Genomic DNA, 26048 nt, shown 5'->3' on the forward strand with positions numbered 1-26048 from the left:
TGCAGTGTGAAGGATACAAGGAATAACTAGTAAGTGCTGGAAGGTGCCTCTGCTCCAAAGAAAGGTCCCTTGCTTACAGGTCTGTCTCTGTTGTGTGCGTGGCACAGGAGCCAGCTGACCGCAGCGCAGCTGACTTCCCCCTGCGGAAGGAAGGGCAGCTCAGCACCGACAGTTGCAGGCGTTTTTGTGGGCTCTGCATTTTATTGTTCGCATGTAGTTACACCGTGTGCTATGCGCATCCTGCTGCTTCGCACTGGAAGGGACTGACAAATGGCACGGGTTCACCATGATGGATGGCCGCGGCGAATGAGAACTAGACCAGAAGAGCAATGGTGACATTTTGGATGGGTCTGGCTCAAGACCACCTGTTGAAGGGCTGTGAAACAGAGCAGTCGTCCTTGCGACACCTGTCCCGCCTTGGGCGCGGCGCTGGCAGCCCGGGAGTGGCCGCCGGGGGGGCTCGGTGCCGCCTGGGCCCGCTGTGCCCTCACCGGCGCGGGCAGCGGCCCCGGCGGCGGGCGGTGGGAGGGCCGGGCCTGCCGCGCCGCCGGGTTCAAAGCCCGGTTAAGAGCAGCGGGGGAAGGGGCGGCGGGCGCGGCTCTCCCGGCACACGCCGCGGGACCCCGGTGAGGGCCCTCGGGGCGCCGGCGCTCGGCGCGGCGGCCCGGCAGAGCGCGGCCGGGCCCTGTAGGAGGTGCTGTCGGTTCGCAGATGACGGTAAGCGCGCTCTTCTCCGCTTTTTCCTTCAAGCGGCGGCACGGGGTTCACCCTCCGCCGGGCGGCCGGGGCCGCGGCGCCGGGCGGTGGCTCCCTCCGCCCGGCGAGGGGGGACGGGCCCCGGCGGCGAGGCCGGGCCTACCTGGCCCGGAGCGGAGGAGGCAGGGGCCGGGGGAGGGCCGGCGGCTCCCCGCGGGCGGGCGGCCCCAGCGGCCGCTCTCCCGCCGCCCGGCGCCGCGTGGGGCAGGGCCCGGGTCGGGGCCCGCGCTGAGGGCGGCGGCGGGACGGGGCGGCCCCGCGTGTCGAGTGGCCCTCGGGGCGGCCGGGGCCTGGCGGGGAACCGCTGTCCTGGGGCGAGGGGGGCCGCCGGGCCGCCCGCCCCTTCGCTCCGCCGCCCCGCCGAACCGGGCGTCTGAAATTAACTCAGAGCCGTGATTCCGCCCGTTCCCAAAGCAAATGAGCAGGTGACTTGGGGATCGGGTTCCTGCTCGGATCGTTACAATAAATATCCCTGAAGGAAGCTCTCTATTTATGTTGTCATTGATTAATTCTCGCTACCTCATTTGATTTCGATTTAGAACGATTTGATTCTAATTTAATTAGCGTGTAATTTGGATGTACATAATTACTGTAATTATGACATTCAGGTAAGGCAGCTTTAGGCTGAAAGGCAATTTCAAATTTTCTAGCAACCTACTTTGTACCAGGGAACGGACAAGGACTTCGCGCCCTGCCAGCCAGGTAGCAATTAGCACATCTCGGAGCGCGGCGCTGCAGGGGGTTTGTGTTAAAACAGCGGCGCGAAGGCGGCGGCGGGGCCTCGCCCGGTGCCCGCTGGTGGGTGCCCGCCGGGAGCCCCGCCCGGCCCCCCCCGGACGGCCGCAGGTGCGGGGCCGGCCCCCGGGAGCGACGGAGGGCGGAGAGCGGTTATCCACCTCCGGCGGGGTGCCCGTCCCCCCCGCCCCGCCAGGTGACGGGGCCGCGCGGCAGCCAGCGACCCTCCGGTGGGTGCGCGCGCTGCCGCCGTGGGCCTGTCCTGCCCCACCCCCCGCCGTCTCCCGCAGAAGTTCGCGCCAGGCCCGCCCGCCCGCTCCCGGGGGCCCGGCCCCCGCCGCTCCCGCTCCCCGCCGCCTCCCTCCGGCCGCCGCGGCCTCTCCGCGCCCCCCGCCGCGGCCCGGCCCGCGCAGCGCCGCCACCCCCGCGGCGGGCCCCGGCCGCGCCCGCGGGCCCGCCTGCCGCGGCATCGGGGCGGCGCCGGCCTCTAGGTGGCGCCGCGGAGCCGCCGTGCGGCCGGGGAGGGCCCCGCCGGGCGCCACCGCCAGCCCCGGCCCGCGGGCGCGCTTGTCGGTTTTTTTGGTTTTGGTTTTTTTTTTTAATAATGTGCTGAGAATGTTATTCCTTGAGGAAATTTGCAGCTAAATTATTCTCACTTAAAATAAACACTTAGCGCACCGATTACCCGGAGGGGCGGGCTGTCTGCTGGATTCCCCTTCATCTGCCGCTCGGGAGGGTGGGAGAGGCTCTCGGCGAACGGGCAACGGCTGCAAATAAATCGCGGCTCCCGCAGATAAAGTTTCCGTTTGAATTGAAAGACGCAATTAAGAAACTATCCGGGCACGGGAGCGGGCGTTTCTGTCTCATCCCGTTAGAACAAAAGCATTAACGTTACCTTTTAAGTGTAGAACGAGCCGCTGGGGCTGTGGTTCGCCGCGGGGGGCAGGGGACGCGCTGCCTGCCAGCCGGGCTCGCCGATCGAGTGGCATTTAATAGATAATTCCTCCCGGCGTTTTTACCTTTTCCCGGCGGCCGGCGGCTGCCGCCTTCGGCTGGTTTTCCGCCGCGCCGCACCGGGCCGGCGGAGCGGGGCCAGGACAGCGGCGGAGCGCGGTGTGTGCGGCTGGGGCCGGGCGAGCGGGGCCGGGGCGGCGGGGGCCCGGCTGCCCAGCCCCCTCGGGTTAGCGCCTTCCCGCTAAGGGGGTGCTGCTGAACTACGGGCTCAATGAGAGAAATCAGGTTTATTTTTCGGTACTCATGCCGTCTGGTCTTTAGTTTCTCTTTGTGTAGAAGTTTCACCAGACCACATAATTATCGCCAACATGTACGAAAGAATGGTGTCGTTTATTTTTAAAAAGGTGACATGCTTTCTATTTTCCCGGTTAAACGAACCGGCGCTGCGGCCCGGAGCTGCTCCCTTCTTCGTTTCTGGGGAGTCTGCAAGTGATGGACGTTTTCTGACCCGAAGGGGCAAAGGCAATGCAAAGAGGTCCTTGATCAGTGAGCTGAGAATTGTAACCCCGGCCTGGCAGAAACTGGACCTGGATGGCGTCCTTTGATGTGTTTTATTATAAATCGAAAACAAAGCTGACTCCTGCCCAGCACCCCGCGCGGGTGCATTCCTCCGCCGCCCCACCGCCGCCCGCAGGGAGGGGAGAGCCGCGCTGCCCGCTGCCGCCCGGCCGCTCTGCCCGAGCAGCCCCCTGCCCGGCCCGCCGGGAAACCCGCCGGCACCCGGCGGCCGCGGGACGGGGGCGGCAGGAAAGGGACCTGGCCGGGATGCTTTCGGCCAGAAAAATTCCGGAGCGGCTCTCGGGGAGGGTGCCGCCAGCGGGCAGATGCGAGGGGCAGCTCCCGGATGCCCGCCGCCCCCGACCCGCCGGGAGCCCCGGGGCAGAGGCGGTGCCGGCGCTGCCCCGGTCGCTTTTGTGCAACAGTGGCGCGGAGGAGGTGGGACGCGGTTATTAGTATTCACGGCAGATGTATTTTCTTTAACGCAACGTCTTTATTCCAGTTGGTGGCCGACAGCAGAATCCGTTTCCCGATGCTATTTGCATTCCCTGTTTTACGGAGGATTAAAATATTTGTATTCCTCCAATCTGTACCGGGCAGATTAAATTAACTTTTTTTTTTTCCCCCTCCTTCTCACCCCTTCCCCCCCCCCCTTTTTTTTTTAATAACACAATTATCTCATTTAACAATTTGCCTTTAAAAAAATACTGTGGCTGTTAGGTTGGTGGTCAGGAGACAAAGGGAGTGAAAATAATTTTCATTTCAATAATTGCCTTCTGGTCAATTTAACTGTGCCTTATTTTGAAAGAGCCTGTCTAAATGAGATTCCTGTCCCAAATGTGTTCCCAGGCCTTAGCCCAGCCTTTAATTATTCCTGAGGTTTTTTTCTTCAGAATAAGACGCTGCACTGAGTAATCACAAAGAAGTCAGAGAGCATCCTTGAACCTTTTCAATAGCAGAGCCACTGATATTCAAATAACATGCAAGGACCATTTGACTGCATGGGGACATAAGCATTTCCAATTCACTATTTGCATAGATCAACTGTCTTTGAAAAGGAAAGGAGCAGTTGTCTTCCATAACATTAAAAAGCCTAGTTATCAAATCAAGTGCTTAGTTTGGGGCTTTTAAAACGTTTACATTTTATCTCAGGTTGCCCTTTACCGTTTGACATGCAAATTTGGTGCAGTTAATTTGGACAATTAAAAGGATCTTCAAGGGAGCTTTGTCACCGAGAATATTCGGAGTTTTCCCCGTGGACCAGCTGAGATAAAGTTGGCCAGAACAAATGATGTCTAGGAGATTAATTAGATATTTGATAAGACATGAATCCCTAATAAGGGAATACAAGGCACAGGGGGCTGCTGTGTGCTCTAAGTCAAAATTAATAACATTTAACAAGATTTTCATTTAGGCATGAAATGTCTTTTCCGGAGTATTGACTCTAGCGATTTATTCCCCCGAGATCACCTCCCAACCTAGGCAGCCTTGTGGCACTAAAGGCTTTTTAAATTAAATAAATAGTTTCTCAGCACAGTTCGGTGCTGGTTTCGCCAAAGGCTCTTAGGGCTCGGTGTGGTTCCCGGCTGCTGTTGCAGGGTTCCGACTCTGTTTATATTCCTTAATAAAAAAAAAAACCAAACAACAAAAAAAAAAACACCAAACAAAACCTCAAACAAACAACAGAAAACCACAACAAAAAAAGAAACCCAAAATCAAAACTAAGGCGTTTGAAAAGAGCGGCCAGAGCACTTCAAGCGTTCCTGGCCCGGGGCCGGTTCCTTCCCTCCCGGCTGTATTTTTAATGACGGTCACTGTAAGGGGGACAGGGAGGGGGTGCGAGAGCTCCCACTAAACCCTGACCCCTGCGAGGGCTGGGTGGGGGATAAGGAGGGGGCACGAAGAAGAACAAACCCGTGAGTATATTGTTCAGAGTCCTTTAATAATACCAAAATGAAAATATGTCAAGATTTTTTTTCCATACAGATAAACGCATTTAATTTCTTTAAGAGACCTTAACTTACGTGTGTTTGAGTGAAATGTTAACTCAACATTTTAAATATCTTTTACATATATACTGACTTCCACAAAGTGCATCAGAAATTTAAAATAAAATTTAAAAAAACCCAAAAACAAAAAACCAAAACCAAACCCCCAAAGTCTCCCTGAATTTCAGGAATTCACCAATAAAAAAAAAAGTAAAGTAAATCCCCAAACCCCCTATCAGATCAACATTTACAGGAAAAATAAGCGAACACGATCTGTTTTTTTTTTCTTTTTTGAACCCTATTTATACAGATGTTTATGAGATACAGAGGAACCGCCTCGGACTTGCAGTTTGATTTCTCACCTTCAGCCTCTCTTAGGATGCTTTCCTTCCAACAGAAAGAGAAGAGAAAAAGGAAACGGAAGAAAGTGTCACTCGGTACCTACTGGCCGGGACGGAGCGGGGGTGGGGGTGGGGGGCGCGCCTCTCCGGCCCCGCCGCCCGCCCGCTGCCCCAGGCCCCGGGCCCCGGCAGGGCGGCTGGCGTCCCTCCGGCCGGCGCGGGGCAGAGTCCGGGCGGCTCCCCGGGGGCTCCCCCGGCGGCTCCGCGGGGGCTGCCCGGCGCTGCCCCTAGGAGTCGCCGGGCCCCGCGGTAGGTTCCTTGCCCGGTCCGCGGGCGGCGGCGCCCACCCCCTCGTGCAGGATGAGGTCGGGGGACTCGGAGCGCGGCGTCTCCAGGTTGCTGGCGTCCGTGTCGCTGTCGCTGCCCTTTTTGCCCCCGCCGCCCCCGTTGTGCGTTTTGATGTGTTTGCTCAGGTGGTCGCTGCGCATGAAGCGCTTGTTGCAGACGGGGCAGGCGAAGCGCTTCTCGCCCGTGTGAGTCCGCAGGTGCCGCTGCAGCTCGTCGGAGCGGGTGAAGCGCTTGCCGCAGAAGAGCCAGTTGCAGACGAAGGGCCGCTCGCCCGTGTGCCAGCGCAGGTGCGCCTTCAGGTGCGAGGTCTTGCCGTACACCTTGCCGCAGCCGGGGATGTGGCAGCTGTGCAGCCCCTTGCGCCGCAGGCTGGCCCCCGCCGGCCCCAGCCGCTCGGCCTCCTGGCAGTTGGGGCAGTCGCAGGTGGCGCGGCCCGAGTAGCGGCGGGCGGAGCGGGCCGAGCCGCCCCCGGCGGCGGCGGCGGCGGCGCCCGAGATCATGGCGCTGGCCGCCGCCACCGCCGCGCTGGAGTCCGTGTAGGAGGGCAACACGGGCTTGAAGCCCTCCTGGGTGAGCAGGTGCTGGCTGGTGGAGAGCAGGTGCGAGGCGGCCGTGGAGCCCAGGCCGGTGGAGCTGAAGGCGGAGTGGGTGAGGGAGCTGAAGTCGGGGTTGTAGGTGCCCAGCTGGGAGTGCAGCGAGGCCTGGGGGGCGCCCGAGTGCAGCGAGCTCTGCAGCCCCCCCGCCGGGTTCTGCACCTCCAGCCAGGAGCCCGGGTTGGTGTGCACGTCCCACCAGGAGGAGGCCGCACCGTTGGCCACCTCGCCCGCCGAGAGCGTGGAGTGGAAGCCCGACTTGTACCAGGACTCGTAGGGGTGCGCCATGCCCACCCGCGGGTAGAGGCTCTCGGCCGCCGAGCTGTGCACTTTGGAGATGAAGGCCGACTGCCCGCCGGGCTCCTGCGGGGATACGCCCGCCGCCGCCGAGTTGGAGAAGAGGCCGCCGTAGTCGCTGCTGAAGGCCGACGAGGTGGGCGAGGTGGAGGCCAGGCAGAAGGCGCTGTTGGCGGTGCCCGTGCCGCTGGCCAGTCCGCTAGAGCCCCTGCTCGTGGCCACCGTGAAGCCCGAGAGGCTGGAGCCCAGGTTGCAGCTGGAGGTGGAGCGTTTCCAGGGGTGGAAGCCCCCCTTGGCGAAGGCGCTGGACTCGGGCAGGGTGGTCAGCGGGCTGGTGTTGCCGATCTTGTTGCAGGTGGCGGCCAGCATTGCCAGCGGAGTCGTTCCAAATCTCGGCTCTTCCTGCGGGAGAAACAAAGCCGGCCCGTCAGCCTCACCCCTGCCGCCTCGCCGGGCTCCCGCGGGGACGCGGCCGGAACGGCGGCGAGACGAGCGGCACCGCGGAAAAGTTTCCCCCTTATTCTGGAGGAAGGCTCCAGCCCTGCCGGTCGGCGCGTCTCGTTCTCCGCCGGGGACCGGTTTCGACCCCCCGAGGGACTTACGTGGGAAGCGGATCCCGGCGGGCACGGGCAGACACGCGTGTTCCGAGGGGGCGGCCCGGGACGCCCCGCGCAGCGCCGGGCTGCTGGAGCCCGCCGCCGGCCACCGGCGGTCCCCTGGGAGCGAGACGCGGCGTCTCCTCGAGCCACCGAACGGGCGCGGCGGCGAAGGGAGGTGGCAGAAAGGCAAGCGGGGCGCGGAGCCTCCCGACCGGCGCCACTCGCCGAGCCGAGCCAGCAACAACCTTCGGAAATTTAGCGCGGCACTTAAGAGTTTGGAAACAAACGACAACGTAAATAAAAATCGGAAAACAAAAGCGAGCACGAGGGCCCGACTCCTCTCCGTCCGAGCGACTTCTCGGGCTAAAACTCTTTGCAAACGCCCCGATGGGAAACCCGCGGTGGGTCCCCGAGGCGGGCCGGGGTTACCTCCCGCCCGCGGGTCAGCGCGATTTGCACGAGGGGCAGCCGCGACGCGGCGGTGGCGGCAGCGACAGACAGCAGCAACAGTTCCTCCAGCGGGCAGCGAAGCCGCCGCCGGGAAGCCGCGGGCAGCGCGCGGTGCCGACTTACCCCGAGGATAGACGTAGCCATAGCACGTCCCTGGGCTGGGCGGAGGGGCGGAGGGGACGGCGCTCGGTGTGCGCCCCGCGCTGCCCGGCGGCACTAAGGACACTCCGGCGCGGCGGGGCTAAACTCTGCCTAAGTGCGGGCAGCGCCCGCTTTGAAGTACCGCTGGCGGCGGCGCTCGCCCAATGAGGGCGCGGGCGGAGCGGGCCGGAGCGGCCCGGCAGCCAATCAGGCTGCGCGGAGGTGCCGGCGCCGGGGCTCGGGGCGCGTGCCAGTCAGCGCGCGGGGAGAAAACTCCCCGCTCCGGACTGCGGCGACCGCGCCGCAATTAACTACAAGCCCCGGCTGCCCGCCGGGTTGCGACTCCCGCCGGCAGAAGGCGGGGGGACGTAAGGCCCGGGTGACACTTGCCCCGGCACCGGCCGGCCGCGGGAGGACCGGGGAGAGCCGCAGAGGGCAGGAGCCGGGAGCGGGGCCAGCGTGGGCGGAGGGCCGGTGTCACGCCCGCCGCCGCCTGCGAATGGTGCGGGCGGTGTCAGAGCCCTGCTGCCCTACGGTCACCCGCCAGCCTCCCTACCGGGTACCTGCGCCGCGCCTGCCTGTTCAACAGGCCCTTCTTCCTTCACAGGCCCTCGGGCAGCGGCTCCCCGTTCTGGATACAAATAACCTAACCGCGCCTCGTGACATTTTATGAAAACACGTTGATTTTTTTTGGTTCTGCTTTGCTAAATGCTAGATGTGGTCGCGCGCACAACGCATTCCTTACGTTCTTTGCTAAAGGAACGGAAGAGTTTTTTTAGTTACATACAAAGCGTCAAAAAAAAAAAATATCCGAAGGCAGGGAACTGTCAGACATCCCTTTGCTCTCGTACCGGGACGGGAGGGGGGACGAGGGGCTTATGACACCCTGTCGCTTAAGACAGAGGGGTTTATTTTGCAGAGCAATCCCCCAGCAAAACAGTTTGAAAGTCACATTCGCGGCCGGCAGCACGTTTTCCAAGCCTCATGTACCCGCGCGGAAACGGTGCTGCTAACGGCAGAAGGCTTTGCTCCCTCCGAGCAGGGCTCGGGCGCTGCTGGAACGAGCCTCCCCAGCACTTGCCTGTGGCCTCTGCACTGTGCACACTCCACACGCCCAGTGAGCGACAGAGACTTTACCTGCTCTCTGCATGTGCGAAATGTAAGTCCAAACCTCGACTCCTCAGTGTCTTGCAAGCTAGTCCCTTTGATTTGTAATTATTCGAGGCTTCTTAAGTAATTGGCCAGAACTTGCCCGTACTGGGTCCTCGGAAGATCAATAGGCGTGCAACTTTTCATCATTGCGATCGTCTCTGTGAGGCTGGGAACAGGAGCTTTCCCCTCCGCTTCTGCCGTCCCCAGCGCAGCTGGGTACAGTTCTGAGCCAGAAATACGAGTGCGTTCAAGCAACGCCGGGTGCTTGCTCTGCATTTGAGTCAGTATTTCCTTCTCCTCGGTGCCGCCTCAGCCATCCGGTGCAAAACCTCCTAGCAGATGCAGAATAGGCATCGCTAAGGAGCAAGATGGAGAAACTGCGAATTTGAGAGGATTTCGCTGTTCTTTACTCATTTTGATATTAATTTTTTTTTCGTGCTTAAATAAGGCGGGCATTGCGTCTTGTTGTACATTGTGTTATGCAATCTGCGGGACGCCTGCCACGCTAGGAAAGGATGTCCCTGGAGATTATCTTTTATTTGAACGTCTAAGGCTATTTTCAAAGGGCGCTCGCCTTTTTGTCGCCACGTATTAAACAGAGTCGGGGCAGTAGGAGGAAATACTGTTCTGCGCTTAATTCTTTCCACATTGACTCGCAGCCAGCGCAGGGGTCCGGGGAGTGCGCTGCAAACCCTGCCTCCGAAAGCTCTGCCTGCAGCAGATCATAAGCTGCGGCTTTACCCAGGGGGCCTGTAGCCCTCGACGGGTGGAGGCGATTGAAAGGCGGTGGCGGGGGGGAGCGACACAGCCCCCGCGGGCCAGGCGAGGAGTCCGACAGGGGCACCCGGGAGCAATCGCCCAACAGGTGACTCCTTCCTTCCCTCCCTCCTTCCCTTCCTTCCTTCCCTCCCTCCCTCCTTCCCTCCCTCCCTCCTTCCCTCCCTCCTTCCTTCCCTCCCTTCCCTCCTTCCCTCTCTCCCTCCCTCCCTCCCTCCTTCCCTCCCTCCTTCCTTCCTTCCCTCCCTCCTTCCTTCCTTCCCTCCCTCCTTCCTTCCCTCCCTCCTTCCTTCCCTCCCTCCTTCCTTCCCTCCCTCCTTCCTTCCTTCCCTCCCTCCTTCCTTCCTTCCCTCCCTCCTTCCTTCCTTCCCTCCCTTCCCTCCTTCCCTCTCTCCCTCCTTCCCTCCCTCCCTCCTTCCCTCCCTCCTTCCCTCCCTCTCTCCCTCCCTCCTTCCCTCCCTCCTTCCCTCCCTCCCCTCCTCCCTTCCCTTCCTCCTTCCCTCCCTCCCCTCCTCCCTTCCCTTCCTCCTTCCTTCCTTCCCTCCCTCCCTCCTTCCTTCCTTCCTTCCCTCCCTCCCTCCTTCCTTCCCTCCCTCCCTCCCTTCCCTCCCTACTTCCTCCCTCCCTCCCTGCTCCCTCCGGGGGGACGCCGCTCCTTCCCAGCAGCCCGCCGAGGTGGCGGCCCAGTGGCAGCGCGGCGCCCCGGCCAGCCCGGGGGCGGCGGGTCCTGCCCCCCTGCGGGGGAGCCCCGGGCCGTGCCGCGGCGGGACGTGCGGCGGTGCTGCCCCGCGGCCGCCACTGAAGGCATCCGCCGCCTGCGCGGCCGCGGCCGAGGGGACTCGCTGTGCCGGAGGCGGGCGCTGGCTCTGCCCGCCGCGCATCTGCCTCCATCTCCCTCCGCGCCCCCTTTGTAGTGGGAAAAAGTACCTAAAATCCGCAGAGGCGAGGCGGGCGGCGGAAAGGCTGAGCGAATGGCGGCGGAAGGGTGAAGGCTGCTAAAATCTTTCGGGGGGTCAAGTATTTTCTGACATATTTTTTCATACTCCAAAAATCGAGTTTTTAAACAAAGATCAATGTGTTATGCTAAAGTGTTGAGCTGACTGTTAAAACATTTGGGGGGATAATGACAATGTAACAAAGGCCTGGTTTGGAGTGAATCATCACCCTTTTAAAAGTTAAAGCAATTTTCAGGAGAATAGCTTTCAGCAAATGCTTTACATTATTCAAAACGGCCAAATAATGCTCTATTATAGCGCCTGAATGCTGCCAGTCAGCCCATAAGTGCAATTTGTGCAAAGGCTCGGTGCCTTATCTCCACTTCTTTATAAAGAGGTGAATATAAAACAATTTCTTCCAAACCCAGACAGAGAGCACGAAAATTGCTTCCCTTTCTGCAATCAGGGCAATTTAACTGGAGTGCAATTAGCACTATTAAATGTCGATTCTGCATAAACAAATCTGACTAAGAAGCGAAAGTGGGGTGAGAACCTCATATAAACTGAAACTGATTTTTTAAAATTATGTATCCGGGTCCTTTACAATTGATCCGTGACGTTTTCTCCTCGGAATATATTTACATCATAAATACAGTACCGTTAAATCAACATAGATTTAAAAAAAAAATAATAAATCTCAATATGAATACTAATAAAGAATAGCCTAATTAAATGCAACAGTTCACTTCCTTTGAACAATATTGTTTCCCATCTTCCCTTTACCCGTGTCTTTTGATCTGTGCAACTACTAAAGTTGCTGTCTTCGGGAGGTAAAGCTGGGAAACAATTCGTTCATTAAAGCTGATTGGGAGGCTCGCGGGTTCATATTCAAGAGCCTCAGATGAAATGGCTCTTCTATGCAGACAGAGCTCTGGGAAAGGGCTGCCAAATATTTTCCAAATCAATCGATTTAACAGCAGTTAAATGTAAGGTTGCTGTACAGTTTCCCCTGGATCCTAGGAGGGGCACGGGAGTTTTACACGTGGGTGTTACGGGTGGGAAAGGGGCAAACCCTTCCAAGTTCAAGAGAAGCAGCCTCATTTTCTGCCAAACAGAAGGGACGTGGGCAGGAACCAGGCAAACTGCTCTCATCGCCGAGATAAATAATTGCGTCCTGCCAGATTTTTTTTTTTTTTTTTTTTTTTTTTTTTTTAGCAACAGGACTTCCGTACGAGCCCCCTCCCCCCTCTCTCTCAATTACACTTTTCATTTACGTGATCTAGAAACCACCTTTGATTATCAGAGCAGCGCAGAGGGGGACCTGGTGATAAATTAAGAACTTCAGTTAAGAAAAGGCTTCCCCACTATTCTGCCCAAGACCAGATATTAAAGGGGGAAGGCTATGTAGAGGCAGTACTAAAATACAGACCTTGGTGCCTGTTGAGTCCACTGAATTCTTTCCGCTATAGTTTTTCATTTGTGGGTAAAGATGAAGTGCAGCTTTTGATTAGAGGGAGATCTTTTACAGTTAATAAAAAGGGAATGAGCACTGGGATCAAATAGATCATGGAAATTAAATGAAAATTATGGCACTCTCCAACAATTTCTGCTTGAGCTTTCATGTGATGTTTGTTACAGAATGCACTCCCCTCTCCTCCTGCCCCCTGCACACAGAGCCCCGGGGTGGAGCATCAGACTGGGCTTTCATCTTTTGCTCCATCTTTAAGGTGACACTGTTCAGGAGTAACAGAGCGACCCACATTACCCTGCGGTAGAAAAAAAAAAAAAAAACAAAACCAAAACCAAAACACCTGCACGATAGTTTTAGAAATCCTCTTGTCTGCTGAACGCAGTCAAAAACGTGTCTGTGGAACTAATTGTCTCCGCTAAATTTGTGGACCGTGTATTTTAAACCTCCCTTGTTCTGTTTGTGTCAGCCGAAGACACGTTAACAATTCAAGGGAAGACTAGTGTCAAAGGAAGGAAGGTGACTGCAGACTGTATGATGATTTTAATTACTACAATTATTGGGAGATTATTCAACAGCATCATAGGTTTATTTTCTGCCTTGGTAGGGAAGTCTGAGGAACGTCGTACGAGGAACACTGTGCGAGGGTTTTATCTCCTGGTTCACATGCTCCCAGCGCTGCTGTGATGCATAGGTTAGGCACCACAGGCTCAGGCTGCAGCAGGTTCGGAATTCAGCCGGTGCCTGGCGCTCGCAAAGCTCGCTGAAAATGAAGGTGTTTCTAAATAGAAGGAGTTTAATTAGTGAACGGCTGGAGCCACGTTTATAGAGCGTAAAACCGCCTTTCCACGCAAGTCTATTAAAGAAGCTCTGATGACTTGGTAATGAGGTCTGTATTTCGAGCAGCGGAGCGGTGGCCGCAGCCGCTAGCTGGCAGCCCCCGGCCGCCCCCGCTGGTGCCCCCGTGCCGGCGGGGGGCGGCCGCCTGGCCCCGCACCGCTCCCGCTGCCCCGCTCCCCGCACCGGCCCGGCACCGGGCATCTCCCTTCGGCCAGGCGTGACGGAGCCGTGGCTGTGATGAAGCAGGCAGCCTGCCTGCGGGTACCGGTACGTGGGAGCGCGAGGGGCAGGGTGATTGACGTTGCGAAGTTCTCTCCGGTCCACAATGACCAATAAATCCTCCTGCGGGTTTCGCCCGCTAATGAATTGCTGGTTTGGAAGAGGAAAATACGCTGGACCCCCATTCGTATGTTCCCCTCTCCCTCCTCCCTCTGTCCTGGGATTAGGGCGAGGGAAGACGGGGAACCGTTCATTGTGCTCCTCCTGTGTTCTGTAATTACTGGAGCTCAGGCTTAAGGTGAATTTCAGCTCGGATCATGAACCATTTCACGTTCAAATGCAAGCTTGCAATACTTTCCTAGTGGCAATTAGGAGCCTATTACAAGCCATTAGATTGATCAATGTACCTTAAACAATGTGAATGATTTATATGGCAAAAAAAACCCCTTCTTACATCCATTGTACTGTTCCAGCGACCAACCTGGCCCTGTGTCTCCATTCATCAGAGCTTTAAACAACAAAAGCGATTTATTTAGAAAACAGGCTCAATTCCTTCGTCTGGAAGGGTATCCGAGCTTTATCTGTCTTTATTGTCAAGAGATGTAGGCTGGAAGAATTCAGGCATATGGGGAGGGAGGAGGGGAGGGGTGGATTTGCTGGTTTCCAAACGGATTAATTCACCTTGTACCTGAAAGGAGGAAACAAAGAGATTCCTGACTGCTTCCTAAACAAGCCCCTAATCTGCTGTGCATATGCAACACAAGGAGGAAAGCGGTGCCTGACGCGTGTGTTCCACAAAGTGTTTGGGTAGCTTTTTGTAGCCTTTTAGTGACATCCTGGACACAGAACCACGAGCCCTGGAAGTTCCAAGGCAGCTACGGAGCGGAGGGCAGCCTGGGACACACCGGGCGATGGAAGAAGGGGGTACACGGTACACGCAGCCTTCTTCACCACGGGTAACTATTCTAACCGTTCTGCAACGAAGAAATCTCAAAATACCAGCTGCTGTGAAAGCCAGAGCAGCCACCCTGTAGGCCTTGGGTCTGTCTGTGTTCACCTTCTTTCAGAAGACCCAGGGAGCCTCTGATGCCTGGGAAATTCCTCCCAGCTCCTGGCAGCCCCGGAGTGAGGGGCTGGGGGAGGCCCCTGACTTTGTGCTTATTCACCTTGCTGCTTAGCACTGCAAAATTACTGTCTTCTCTATAGCTACAAAGTAACTGAGTGAATCTTTGGCTTGGTGTTAAACAGTTCTGACATGTGCCCGATTAAAACTACTGAGGAAAACCCCCCACCACGTGTGAACTACCTAAGCTGTTCTTTAAAATGGAGCTTTGGTAGGACCAGTGTAACTGGTGACAGTGTTTGTCAGGAAAAAATCCCCAAAATTTGTGAGTCTTACTTCAGCTGGAAATTTATGTTGAGATATCACATGAGGGAGAGTGTTATTAATTTAAGATCCCAATTATCATTTGTGTTTCAGTAACAATCTGGTCTACTATTTCCTACATTCTGGTCTCTGGAAATTGCTGCAATGCTCGTCAGAAGTCACCATTTTATCATGTCATTTTCTGCGAGGAGGTAAGCACACAGCACATCAGTATCGGTACAAAGAAAAGAAACAAGGGATGGGTGTCAAGTTCTATCAAGAGATATGACCCTTTTAGTACAAAGCGTGGATGCAGCCACTTCAGAATCTGATTTTCCAAGTTGTCCGTATGGGATTGAGACTATTCACTTCCTTCTCTAGTTATCAGCTGCTTGCTTTCTTGATAAAAAGGGATTAGTAAAACGCAATGTCTACCATGTAAACCGAAGGACAGATGCAATAGCAATAAAAGCTGTCCTCCCCTGTCCCTATAGGAGATCCCACAAGGAGAGGAGGAGTGTTTCTATTGATGCTGTCACATAGTAAACCCAGTTCTTCCTTTTCTTATGGACCCTATGCCATTAAGAGCTTAACCCATAGAATCAGCAGTGTGTCACGCTTACCTTAAACTAGTTCTTTCTCAGAGAGGAGATATGAAAGAAGAATAAAAGATATGGAGGCCTCTTTCAAAGGTTCTGTAGGGATCGTCCATTTAGTGACGTTGTGCTTTAAAGTCTTTTTTCTTTTTCCAGAGCTTTGCATTTGTCGTTGTTCCCAGGAGTGTTGCTGGGTCAGCCTTCTCGGGACAGGTTCTGGCCTTCCTCTGCTCTAAGCATCTCTGCAAAAAGTGTCTACTTGAAGGGTTTTCTGCAAGCCTTAACCTACACGTGTATACCCTCTTGTACAAAAGCAGCCTATGCATCCTAACATGCTGCTTCAGGCACTTACACTCCATCTGGGTTGCATTGCCCTTTAATTATCGGTCTTCTTATTGTGATCAAGTGAACTTTTACTAATCTCCACATTTATTGTTAAAGTAAATAGATGCTGCTTTTAATCAATATGGAGGGCCACACCAATGCAGTTCGAAGTAACTTAAGTCAGCTGTAAAGAGTTCAATGTGTGTATAATTACAGAGGACGTCAACTATTCACTCCAGTCTAATTCAGTGTCTCTTCAGAGACAGACCTCTTCCTCTTCCCTGGTCCCGCTCTCTCCTCCTTTGCTCCCCCCGACCCCGCAAAGCAGGCCAGAGGAGTACAGCGGCGGCCAAGCAAGCAGCAGCCCTGCTGGAACTTCAGGATGCTCAGTGGGTTGAAGCTGCCAGGTGAATATAAGCATATGGGTACAATCTAACACCTTCTTCCAACAAAAAAGATTGATTGCATCTTGGCCTTGGTATTAAATGTGCTATTATCAGAAGCTGAAATAATGCATACAGTCACTTTAAAAGAAAGCAGGTTTCCTTTGTGAACATATCTATTATTTCAATAGTACTTGAGAACTATTTCAATAGCGGCCAGGTTGTTGCTTACTAAAATATATTTGAATTGAATATGTATATATATCAAGGTTTTTTTTCTTAATTTTAGTTTGAATTATTCCTGAAGTTCTCATTAAATTTACCATTTGTAAAGGACAGATTAAATGAAAATGGCTTTTAGAAAAATAGAGCTGGAAATTATTTTGGCCTTTCTGACCTGGAAGAGGTAATAATTTGCAGCAGCACTAGATGCTGGACATGTCTGACACTTCAGGTATTCCCTCGCAGTTTCAGACCTTTGTACAGATGAACTCCGTCTGGGACAACCCAGCAGTCAACTTTTTGTTACCGTAATGTAAATGAGAAGACTACAGCTGTCTTAAGCAATCTAGGCAGACAACACCAATAGAAAATGAAACTCGGGCAAGGCCAATGCTAAGAAAAGAATGTCTGTTATCCACAATAATGCTCCTGACATTTTCTAAACAGTTATTACGTGTGTCTGTCCATAATTGTCCTTGTTACAGTAACGGTGCAATCTTTCTTCCAGAACATTTACAGAAATCTCTCTCCACTGACTTTCCCAAATGTAAACAACCTCTACAGCATTTTCTAATATAAAACAAATGTGGTAAGTAGGTCCCCGCATTAAAGAATCACTTTGACTGGAATGCCTGAAGTGCTCAAGGGATTTTTGGGTGGGTTAGAAAACAGCACCGTTTGCATTCAGTTTCCAGACACAGTCCCATATATACGTATGAGTGTCCATAGGGCGTTGTTGCTGAACTTGCATGGTTGCAGAGAAGAGATAGCTTGCTTTCTCTTTTGTAAAGAGCTGCAAAAGAAGCTGTTGTGGATTTTTGCTATTTAATATTAGTCACAAGCAAATTTTAATGTTGACACTAACAAACATTTGACTATTTAGAAAACAACAAGACTGCAAAATTCCCAGTTACAGCAAAATAACTAGAAGCCAACATCTATATCGCCCTGCCACCCCTTTTGTAATCCTGTTAGATAAACCACATTGGTTACTGTCATTAGAATGAAAATGCAAGCTTCACATTTCTAAAATCTTATCTCTGTACTGAGAAATAGGACGTTCACAATTCCTGTGCAGTACTTATACAGTGTAACTTGAGCCTCCATTATGCGGTTTGGAGGAAATTTAGCAAAGCTCCTAGGTTTGTTCAGCCTGAGACGAGTACCACAGAAATGTGTGCTGTTTGTCTGGTTTTTTGTAAACATGATGGCTGAAAGCACAGGTCTAAGAGGAAGAGCTGGCTGTGTCCTCCAGCTCTTTTGTATTATCAGCTTGTACATGCATCAGCTTGTAAAATCAAGTGGCCAGACCCTTCAGTTGTTACCCAAAGTCCATTATGCGCTAACTTCAGCTTTGTCCGAATGAGGGCTACATGCTTCTGTTCAAAGTCAGATGCTAAAGTTAATGCATGTAGAAACTTCTGCTTGTTCAGAGAAAATTTTCTGAAAAACTGTAAAGTGCAAAATACAATTGTAGGCCTTGAAAAGATATGTTGCTGCATTCTGCTTTATCTCCTGAGACTTTTTTCGAACTCTGCTTTCCCAGCAGTTGGGAAGGTGCTGATTCCCAAAGTGCAGAGATGAGATTCTGCGCTTTTCCAGAGAGTAGCTGTGGTACCCGCAAAGAGACTGGCCATAGCCCATGAGGCAACAGGAGTGCAGGACCACCTCTTTGTTCCAAAAGTGCAGGCTGGAAATGCTACTAAATGTGAGTTTATTGCCACGTGAGGGAGGGACTCAGCCCATATAACACTGGATGTTCGAGTGTCATGTAAAAATCTGCAGTATCTGGAGTTTTGAAGCTCCAAGACTGAAGCTCTGCAAACACAAACTATTTGCAGGTGGTGTCTTACCTGAGTGTGCACACTCACACTTGTGGCTGCATAAGGAAGAGGGAGGGGATCTCTGTAAATAAACTGCTTAAAAAGAAACCCAAATAGTCAAACTAGCAGCGTGGTAGTTGGATATTCAATTGCCTTTTGTTACAGTATTTTTCAAATAGCTGTTACCATAACAACATAACATATTTTTCTTTTAATTTTGTTTAGCTGTTTGGAAAAAAATATATTCTTGCCAGAATTCTTCCATAATAGCTTCCATTAACTGCAGTGACTTCTATTGGGGAGGCCAGTGCTGATGTCTCCTGCTGTCACAAGTCACTCACAAACCTAGCAGATGTTTTGTTTGATAAGGCCAATTTGAGCTTTATAAAACACGTTGTGGGTTTTTTCCATCCCCAAAGAGCAAATATCAGTTAGGGTGGGATTCGGAACTGACCGTTTGCCAGGAGACAACGCACTTGACCCCTGTCAGCAGAATGTGTTCCACACTTGAAAAACTGGATCAGACCAAACTGTAAAGATTCTCCTTTAACACAGTGACAGTATACCAAATATCAAGAGATAGACCTTAGAGACATATATATATGTATATATAACAACAATGATGAAAACAGAAAAAAAAAAAGAGGAGAAGGAGGAAGAAAGGAGGAACAAATCCTTTGGGAGGCCAGTATTTTTTTCCCTATTCCATAGTACAGATTTTGCTAAACTCAAGGTAAACACTGTAGATGAGAGTGGTTTATCACAATCAAACAAAAGTTACTATACAAACAATTAGAAAAAGCAAAAGAAAAGGAATCCACTTTAAATACTGATGCTGCCCCAGAAACACTGGCAATTTTATTTTGGATTCAAGCAATTTGCATGACTAAGAAATAATCACTTTTCCAGGCCTTCCACACACTTGACTGTGGCAAACATGTCCAGATTACTGTATTTATTAATTTGTCTGCTAATACCATCTTGTTTCTGAGAACAAGGACAAAACTATTTTTGCAGGGCTTATTATATAATCAGCTTTTCATAATTTTATAATCAGCTAGAACCATGTTTTAGTGTAAGTTGTTTGATTTTTTTTAAGCAGTTAACACAGAATAAGGAAAGGTTCCATGAATTACTTCAATGTTGTTATCTAAAATTTCTCAGAGGTGAAGAAAATTTAACTGTATGTTATTTCTATGTTGATTACCTGCATCAAAATGACTAGCAGCTAGTCAGCCAATACTGGCGTGCTGCTTTTCTAGGGGAGGGGTGCAAGTGTGTACATCCATCTGTATGCAGGTGTGCCCATGTTTTCTTTTTACTAGCTAAAAAGAATATTTTTATACCTTTAAAAGTAAAAAGTGTTGCTTACCAATGTGCTTTACTTTCCATACTCTTTTCCATAAACCTGCATTCACAAGAGTAGTTTAAATTAATTCCGGAGAGGGTATTCCAGATTTGCACAAGGGTAAATGACATTGTAAAATGAAGTGGTTGTCTGGTCATAAGGCTTTGGTGCGACTACTGCCATAAGAGTGCGTCTTCTGTTCCATTTGTGAAGGTATTGAACATTTCAGTGAACCTGGAAACAGCAGTGTTGAAAACAGCATCACAAATCCTGTCGCTCTATTTAAAATTCAGAATAGACAGCAACTTTTTCCTGTGTAGTTCAGATATTTTTCCTGATGTGTAGCTGAAAATATTTCTGCAGGTAAATTCATTTCCCCCACATTTCGGAGTATTTAAAAGCTTACACATAGTGAGGTATTTCTGCTTTTAAAGAACGTTAATCCCACTTTTAAGGATGCAGCAGGTCCAGCATTAGACTGTCTGCTGGAATATCTCCTTCTGATTTAGCAACAGGGCTGTGTCGGGGTTAATCTAACCCTCCTTGATCACACACATCACTTGATATCAAGAGGTGAAAGTGGTACCACAGAGGCCTGCAATTTGATTTATAATGTTAAGAATGTTCACCCACACAACTGCCTGCTAGATTTTATTTGCTACAGTGAGGTTACTCATCTGGGATCACTTCATACAGGCAACAAATCCTCCGTTTTGAAATCAAGTGACAAGTAATACATGTGCCCTTTTTATGCTCCATATTGATTGAATGTGCACATAAAAAATGCTAATAAGATGCATTAAATTTATTAACAACTAAAATCTCTTGCATTCACACCACTCTGCTGTAGCTAGGATTGAGAAGACAAGCTTTAAACAAAAAGAGCTTTCATACCCTGCTCCGGTGTGACCAGTCATTGTGGGTTGCTTCAGGACTCATAACTACCGAGGGGACTTCTGAAACGGGCACTATTTGAACTCCTGAGCATGGTCTATAATCTTGCTTAATAATTACATCAACTGTGACAGTTTAATTCAGTGTAGGTATCCAAAACTATTTCTGAAATTAATAATAAGCATGCTTTACAGCTTATGCATGTCAAAAGTTATAAGACAAGTTTCATCATGGAACTTAACTATTTTAACATGACTTTTTAAATAACCTAACAATTTAAAACAATTACATAACATTTTTTCTTTCTAACTTTTAAAACAAAAAATGTTTCATTGCTTTTATAGGGTTGAGTATAGTTAGGTGACCTCTACAAAAGGCTTCCTCTTTGAAGTGTTCTCTGAAGAGAGCTTCAAGGCAGTTGAGTGTCTCAGATTGTGATTTTGTAAGGTTTTGATGCTAGAAAATTGTTTAACAAACAGCTTCCAAATATTTAGATTTTGATTAATAACACACAGTGCCATGGTATTTAAATACTATGAAGTACAAAATCTAGCATGTGGCAGAAGAGTATGTGTTCCACATGGTTAGGAGGCTAGGAATGGAGGCATACCAATATCTGAGCAGGAGGGAAATAGTTATACAAAGCCAATTAAACTGTTCTTTAGGAATATATTATACTGTTGTCTCTACTTGTGCCAGAGCTTTCCCGCTAACTCTGTGGCTAGAAAGGATGCTCCTTCAGCAGTACAGGGAGCTCTGGTTACCATTGCTTTGTTCTTCACATGCCTGCATCGTGTGCGAGTCCACAGAACCCTGGGTTTGGTTAACATTGATGTCCCAGCAGACAACACTTTGGAGATATCAGCCAAATTTATTAATACAGTAATATATGAATAATACTAAGTAAACACAGGGAAGCTGTTGTGCCTAACTACCTTGAAGAGCAATGCTCACACCGAAATCAGTCACAGGGCCTCAGAACCTTTGACTGTAGTTTGATTCCTATATGGTTTCACAATCTTCTTAAATGTTGAAACTTTACTGATAAAAGGAGCTTTACTCTGCCAAAAGGAGTTTTACTGTGTCTAAGGAGGCAAAATACTACTGTATTTGGAGTCTTTCCAATGGAAGGACTTGAACTGATGTTAAGAGATACTGAACTGGTCTACACTGAAGGGTTCATTTATAAATCCCACCTCATTTATACCCTAATTACTACTAGATCAGGATTACATCCAGTCTCATAGTAATTATATATTAGCTGTATATATTAGCGCTAGGATGAGATCTGATGTTTGCACACAAGTATTTATTTTATTAAATGAAAAGGAGAAAAGACCTGCCTAACTCTGGCATCATATGGCTGTGCCTCATTTGCATATATACCTTTTAAATTCCAAAACAGAAAAAAACTTGTAACTTTAATTTCTATTTCGTGACAAGCCAAAGGGGAAAAAAAAAAAAAAAGCCAAAAGCGTAATTTTTTTTAAAATCAAATTTTCTATGATGGAAGCAAAATGCAATCTAATTAGCTATTTGCTGTGAATACATTAACATTGTGAATATGCACATTGCCATTTAACATGCCAATGCCATGCTGCAACTGTCCAGATATAACACTGTCAGAAGGTGAAGTGTACCTGTAATTCTCATTGATTTCAGCATTATTTTTTTTTTTTTCATTTATAATGGCTGGGAGTAGTACATAGCCACAGAGATATGTACAATGGAAAAGACTCATAACCTGCATTTGTGAGCAGTTTCACATTTGAGACAGCAGTCTGAAGAAAATCCTTCCACAGGCAGTTCTGTTAGTGATGGGTAGTGGTTACAATATGAATATGCTTTCAGCAGTGCACTGGTATCTAAAATGGACTTTGACACTGAAGTGATTCTGTCTTTGGATCAACATAGCTAAGGCTGTTAAAAATGCGAAGAAAAGAGCTCATTCAGCAAGCCGTACTAATTATATCTAGCCAACATTCGCAAATTGTTTAATTGTGGATTGGTATTACTAAATCTCAAGGGTTATTTTGCAGTTGTTGGTATCAAAATTAAAAATAGTCTCCATTTAATCTCTTTGAGAAGAGTTGAAGCTAGATGTTGTGAAAACAAATTGTAAATATTAAATAAAAGCCTTATAATCAAATGTCTTTATACCTAAATGAATTATTATCTAATGGCTGGAATCTAACTTCGGAATCAACTACAGAACTTCTTTCATAGTGTTCATTTACCCCATCACGGAGATAATATAATAAACGTTTTAATAGAACATTTTTATAAGCAGGAATGTGACAAATTTTTCTGATTCAGGGTTTGAGACTTTATATTACCATCTTTAATCTCAGCTAAACAAAAGGCAGCTGCTCAGGCTTCTTAAGCACAAACACAGTTTAGTGACTATCCACAAGAATCAGTATTCAGGTCTTTTTAAATCAGGAGATTTCCACCCCACCCCCCACCCCCCAGGTGCTTCCCCTGGTGAATTCCCAGTCTGTAGATGCACACACCTACTGCAGCTCACAATCTATCACAATTTCTGATTTCAAAATTAAGTAGGCTGATATTTCTCCAGTCAATAGTGCTGAAAGGTACATGCTGAAAAAGGGAGAAAGACCTTAAAGCCTTAAGGTATCGAGTGTTTTGAAAATGCTTAACTCTTGCAGTCTCCAGGAATTACAGGAATATAAAACTGCAGCACTGAAGTTGCTGACAAAATGCTTTTTACTGCTGCGCTCTTTGTCAGCTGCGGGAAGACTAATCAAAGCCTGAGGCGCCTCATTGTTGTTATAATTTCTTCTTTCCAAGAAGGCTGTTCTCTGAGATACTGGAGCATGAGTTTTTCACCTGACGGATTGTTGACTTTACTGATGCAGCTTCACAACCAAACCCTTCTTACTGTCTGTGATTTACAGAGCTAGTTCTAGGCAAGTTCAAGTAAAGCTGTTTGTATCCATGTCACTTTGGATGCATCTTGTTTTGTGAGCAATTAAAAAAATACATCATGTTTCGTACTCTGGAGATATTGCTGTTTGTGGTTGTCCCAAAATTTAAACGTTTTGCATGCCTCAGACCACCTCAGGAAGCTAGCAGGGTAAACAGAGTCCCCTGACGAGTGGCTAACAGGGGGGCTCACTTTCAGGGAAAGTGTGTCTAATAGCAGGGCATTACTATAAATCTCGGGTTTGATGTACACCCTCTCTTAAATGTTATGGGAGTGGCTTCAGTATCCTGCAGCTTCTGCGTCCCACTTGTAGCTGCAGCCAGGCATATTTATAAATTTATTGAAGGCTGAAATTTTAAAGAGGAGTTATCAACTCTCCTTATAGATGCAAAAATCAAAAATTAAGTCATTAGTTTACCTTTTTTCCCACCTTCAAAATGCTACGTGTCCTTATTATTTTCAAGTCAAAGTCACAACTTTGGGGGATTTTAGAGTTCTGTGATGGTTGAACATTGAGTGCATACATATTTTTTTGACCTTAAGTAGAGAAAATAAAAGACGTAGAACTAGTTTTGGAACTATTTTCTAAACAATCTCAGTGTGTAGCATATAATACTATACTGTGTCCTAGATAATATTGATTTGAAATTGATCTCTGAAGTAAAACAAACAAATGAGAAAATATTTATTTTGTAAATGTAACGATTACATTTATTCATAGCATATTCTTAGACAGCATCTCTCAGACAGCATTTGTGATTCACAGACTGCTGGGACCTTTGGATTATTTCTAAAGGAACCTGTGAAAAATGGCTGAGAAATGAAGTTAATTTATGGGACATCACCTGTAATTGTGCAATTAATGGTTTTAACTTGTCTTGCACTTTCCTGAAATGCTATAGGAGCTTTTTGGATTTTCTTTTGTAAGCCCTGAGGGTACCAAAGAGTCCTTGAGCTTTGACTGTTTCCCAAAAGTCCTTGCTTGGGTGTTTCTAAAACAGCTTAATGCTTTTCAGCTGGGCAGAGGGCATTTAAGCAAGTACCGAGTGCAAGGAGAGGTAAGAGGCCAGTTCAGGTTTTTAACTGCCTTATTTCTCTTCTGGCTTTGAGAAGTGAATGCTGCATCATCACTGCTTTGTTGTTCATTCATGCTTTCAGGTACAGACTGGGGAGGTGGTTGGGATTGGTATATGATCTATACAAACAACGTGAGTTTTTCACCAAGTGCTTTAGCAAATCTGGGCATGAAAGGTATTTCTGTGGCTAGCACACTTGATGATCTGACAGCAGATGTAACTTCAGTCTCAGTGCTGTGGAGGTCATCTAGCCTTGTGTTATCACAGCAGAGAGATGAATACTGGCAATAGTGACCATCATCTCCTTCCTGGCTGAATGCTGTTCTTGGGCATTTTGTGCTTGATGGTGCGCCTCTTCAGAGAAGTGGGCATCTTAAGCTCAACAGAATCCTGAGGCAAATGGTATTTCAGTTTCATCTAATTCCAGTGATACACCAAGTGCTGAACAAAAAACCCCAGAAATGACAGGAGAAACTCGAGATTGCTTTTGTCCTGAATCAAGAGGAGTTCTTACTCTGCCTTGCAGATAGATGAGTTTGCAAATGCTGCTGCTGCTAATTCCCTTGAATGCATGACCCATGAGACTGAAAGTGAGCTGACAGGAGATCTCCTGTGCTGCCACATGCTAACGGCTCAAGAATATGCAGAAGATATAGGCAGACCTTCATCGCCAGTTTCCTACAAGAAAAGATGAGTTGGCGAGTGTGCTGAGATTTGCATTGGGGTGGACTTTCAATGACTCAAAATCTTTCTTGTTAAATGCCTATAAAAGTAGCCTCTGTTTTTGCTGGATCATGCAGAGAGCCTTAGGCAACATGAAAACTATCATGCATAATTGCTGTGAAAATGGTTAACTATATCTAGGGTTTGTCCCTGACTTCATCTGGATTTCCGGCTTTATCCAGTGAAACAAGCAATGAATGTGTGAGCTCCTGTTTTTGTTCTAAATATAGATGCTGTTGAGGCAAAACTCTAAATGACTTATTTTCTTCACTTTTAACCGCAGTTTTTTTACTGCGAGCCTTTTTCTTTTCTGTGTATTTTAATTATCGTTTTGCTTTGAAAGCAAGACATGGCTTTGCTTGGCTCTTTGCATAACAAAACCAAGACCTTCATCACAAAGGTGCATCCTCAAGTCTGCTGAGTTGGAGAAAACGATTTAGATATGTTTGAAACCTTTTATACATTTTTAGCTGAAATATGTATTGAGATTGATAGGGATAGTGATCAAATACTAGTTTCGCCAGTACTTCTCTGAAACAAAGAATTGTTAGGACTGAAACTTGCAGATTCAGACTGTGCGAGTATGCTTCCAATCTAAGGGTTAAGAAAAGACGCAATAATTCATGTTATTCAGTGATGGACTGAAACTTGCATTTGAGAAGCGACTTTGTAACTTATCTCAGTTAAAATGAAAAGAGAAATATCTTTACCTGGAAGATAAAAAAATAGTAATGTTGTTCTCAACCACCTACTTAGGAAAATTGGGTACAAATTGACATAAATTGGGTATTGAAGCACAGGTACCACTAAAAGCGTGACTGATTCTATTAAGTCTTTTCCCACTTTGTGCTGCAGAACAATCTCTGTCTTCTCACTAGAATGGTTGGACACAGCCTTGTAAGTGATGGTGCAGATTTCTGTTCCAGAGGCTGTAAATGTTTCAGATGTGTTTGTCAGGCCATACACTAGTTACACTTTAGCATTAGCCAAAAATAACAACACTTCATTGTTACTGAACTTAACATAATGCACCTATTCAAACCTGGCCACCTACCTACACATTCCAACCCACAAAACACCACCAGGGAAGAAAGCTGGAGTGGGGACATCATTTGGCAGATACATATCATATATTAGCAATCTTCTCAAGGGTTTTCACTGAACCTGCAGTGCAGCTGAATAGCTGCCATTGGGG

The 26048-nt window shown here is 49.2% G+C and overlaps 1 protein-coding gene across 1 annotated transcript; it reads right to left on the reverse strand.

Moving 5' to 3' along the window:
- Window positions 1–5619: 5619 nt before the first annotated feature.
- SP9 (Sp9 transcription factor) lies at window positions 5620–7763 on the reverse strand. The gene is made up of 2 exons (XM_055812742.1): window positions 7743–7763; window positions 5620–6972 (listed from the first exon to the last, which is right to left on the reverse strand). The coding sequence occupies exons 1-2, from the start codon at window positions 7761–7763 to the stop codon at window positions 5620–5622; spliced, it is 1374 nt and encodes a 457-aa protein (XP_055668717.1).
- Window positions 7764–26048: the final 18285 nt, after the last annotated feature.

Source organism: Falco peregrinus, chromosome 8 (genome assembly GCF_023634155.1).
Source record: "Falco peregrinus isolate bFalPer1 chromosome 8, bFalPer1.pri, whole genome shotgun sequence".
NCBI classification, from domain to species: domain Eukaryota; kingdom Metazoa; phylum Chordata; class Aves; order Falconiformes; family Falconidae; genus Falco; species Falco peregrinus.